Source organism: Neopelma chrysocephalum, unplaced genomic scaffold (genome assembly GCF_003984885.1).
Source record: "Neopelma chrysocephalum unplaced genomic scaffold, ASM398488v2 Primary Assembly neopelma1_76820, whole genome shotgun sequence".
NCBI lineage: Eukaryota > Metazoa > Chordata > Aves > Passeriformes > Pipridae > Neopelma > Neopelma chrysocephalum.
This window is the reverse complement of record NW_020909915.1, coordinates 1-2,265: the sequence shown is the minus strand read 5'-3', so window position 1 is coordinate 2,265 and position 2,265 is coordinate 1. Positions and strand designations below refer to the sequence as shown.

The following is a 2,265-nucleotide window of genomic DNA, read 5'->3' as shown; positions in this document are numbered from 1 at the left end:
CCTGAGGGTCCCCACTGAGATCTGTGGAAATGGCAGAACAGCCTCCCTGACTTCCTCCCTTCCCTCCGCTCGCTGAGCCGCCATCCCTATGAGGAGAAATGCTTCTCCCCAGAGCCCAGCATTCGGGGCTCACCTCTCCCCTTCTGTCCCTGTGTGCAGGAACGCCTCCACCTTCAGCACACAGCGCTGGTGGTGAAATGACTCTGCCACCAGCACCAAATTCCGAGCAGCCTCCAGCAGCCCAAAGACCCTGCAATGGAGCAGAGGGCAGTTGGCTGTGGGAGGAGGGAGCTCCTGGCATCTCTGCCCCAATTCCCACCAGGCACTGCCCTGTTCCCTGTGCAGAACAGGCCACGCCCATGGCAGCAGCTTCCCATGTAGTGCCTGTTCTGCTTCCATCACCAGCCCCAGCTCTGTTCTCCCTGCCAGGCTGCATGATGGCTCCTCACCGGACTGATCCATCGCTGCAGGCAGCAGCCAGGAACTTCCAAGATGTCAGCAGCTGCTTGGTGCTGGTGCCAGGTACAACAGAGAGGCACATGTACCTGCAGCAAAGATACAATGCTCACCAATGCCTTGGTGACACCTGTGGCCCTGGGGAGATGAATGGCCCAGGAGAGCAGCCCAAGCCCAGTGCTGGACGCAGCTCTGAGCACTCAGAAAAGGCACAAGGAAAGACTAGGCCTTTCCCTAGCCCCAAAAGCCCCTCGAGGCCCAGCCACAGGGCACCAGGAATGCATACATGAAGCCACACCGGCCCAGTCTGCCTCAGCTGAGCCTGCAGCTGCACAGAGCAGTACCCCAGTGGAGGCCGGTGTGGTTCTCATCACCCTCCCAGATCATGATCACTACTAACCCTGCCTCAAGCAGTCCCTGAGCATCACCTCGTCTCCGGGTCCATCTTGACGAGCTTGTGCCTGTTCTTCTTCCGCTCCCAGTGCTCGTCCAGCCGATGGGAGGCCACATGGATGACCTGGCAGGCCACAGCGCTCTCCAGGCTCTCCACAGCACTCTCTGGGTCCCCAGTACACAGCAGCCGGTAGCACTCGATCTGTGCCCGGCCACCCGCAGAGAAGAGCAGGGCAGACAAGCCCTCCTCACCAAAGCCCTTGTCTCCAGGTCCCGTGGGGCCGGCCAGTGCCAGCGTCCTCACACTGGAAATGTGGTCACTGAGGCGAGCAAGGGGCATGACTGCCCGAGAGTGCTCACTGAGTGCCAGGACACAGGCCGTGGTGTCCTCACTGCCGGTGACCAGCACGTTAAGGGCGGCATGGCCAGGCACCTTCATGGCCCCCAGACGCCGTACACAGGTGATCTCCCGCCCGTGCAGGGATGCCAGCAGCACCTGCTGCTCGCAGGGCTCGGCCTTACAGCAGTACAGCATCACATCCCCAGACTTGATGAAGGCAAAGACCTCAGCCCAGGGGCTGCTGCAGTAGCTCCAGGAGCGGTGCCCACCCCCGCAGGGGATGCAGTGGAGGTTCTCGCTAGTCCTGCTGCTCCACACCACAAAGTTGTCAGCGTGAAAGCCCAGCACGAGCAGGTCCCCGTCTGGTGTGAAGCGCAGCTCCTCGATCCACTGCAGCCCTTTGCAGGGCCTGTGCTTCCGCAGAACCTCCAGCTGCTGGTCCCGCAGGTGGAGCTGGCGGTAGACACCATCACGGCCAGTGCTGTAAATGTAGCCCTTGTGGCAGGTCACCGAGGTAACCCCTGTCTTCCCGTGGAGCCCAAAGAGCACGGACAATGGGGACTCAAGGGGAAGGACCCCTTTGTGTGACAAGCAAGACAGCTCCAACTCACTGCTAGAGTCCTCACTGACCGAGTCGGCGACACCATTGGCAATGCTGGTGCTTTCTGCAGCCCGCCTCGAGGAGCTGCTGCAAGGGAAGAGGAGGAGGGAGCCCCGGCGGTCGCCACAGACCAGGAGCTCTCCCTGGGGCAGGAAGGCAGCGCAAGTGTGCCAGCGCTGCTTGCAGGGGGGCAGCAGGTACCGTCCCATGAGCCGCACGCAGGGTGCCTGCCCGGGGCGGTGCGTGACGTCCAGCCAGAGCATCTCCCCTTCGGGACCGGAGGCCAGGAGGGCGGCAGCGGTGGCGGAGGGCAGCCCGGGGCGGGGGGCCCAGCTCAGGCTGCGCACGGCCCCCTCGAACAGCCTGAGCGAGGCGGCGGTCCCGGGGATGCTCAGGACGAAGAGGAGGAGGCGCCCGTCGCCGCCGGCCAGGGCGCAGAGCGCCTCATCCCCGCCGGGCAGCGGGGCGGCCGCCA

At 63.7% G+C, this 2,265-nt stretch overlaps 1 protein-coding gene across 1 annotated transcript; it reads right to left on the bottom strand.

Annotated features, from left to right (window-relative positions):
- Nucleotides 1–6: 6 nt before the first annotated feature.
- Nucleotides 7–2,227, bottom strand: LOC113979369 (WD repeat-containing protein 6-like; the record flags this gene model as incomplete). Its single annotated transcript, XM_027706783.1, has 3 exons — nucleotides 7–250; nucleotides 450–545; nucleotides 885–2,227. Coding segments are annotated over 3 exons (1,560 nt in total), but the record flags the coding sequence as incomplete, so codon positions are not given.
- Between the last annotated feature and the right edge of the window lie 38 nt (nucleotides 2,228–2,265).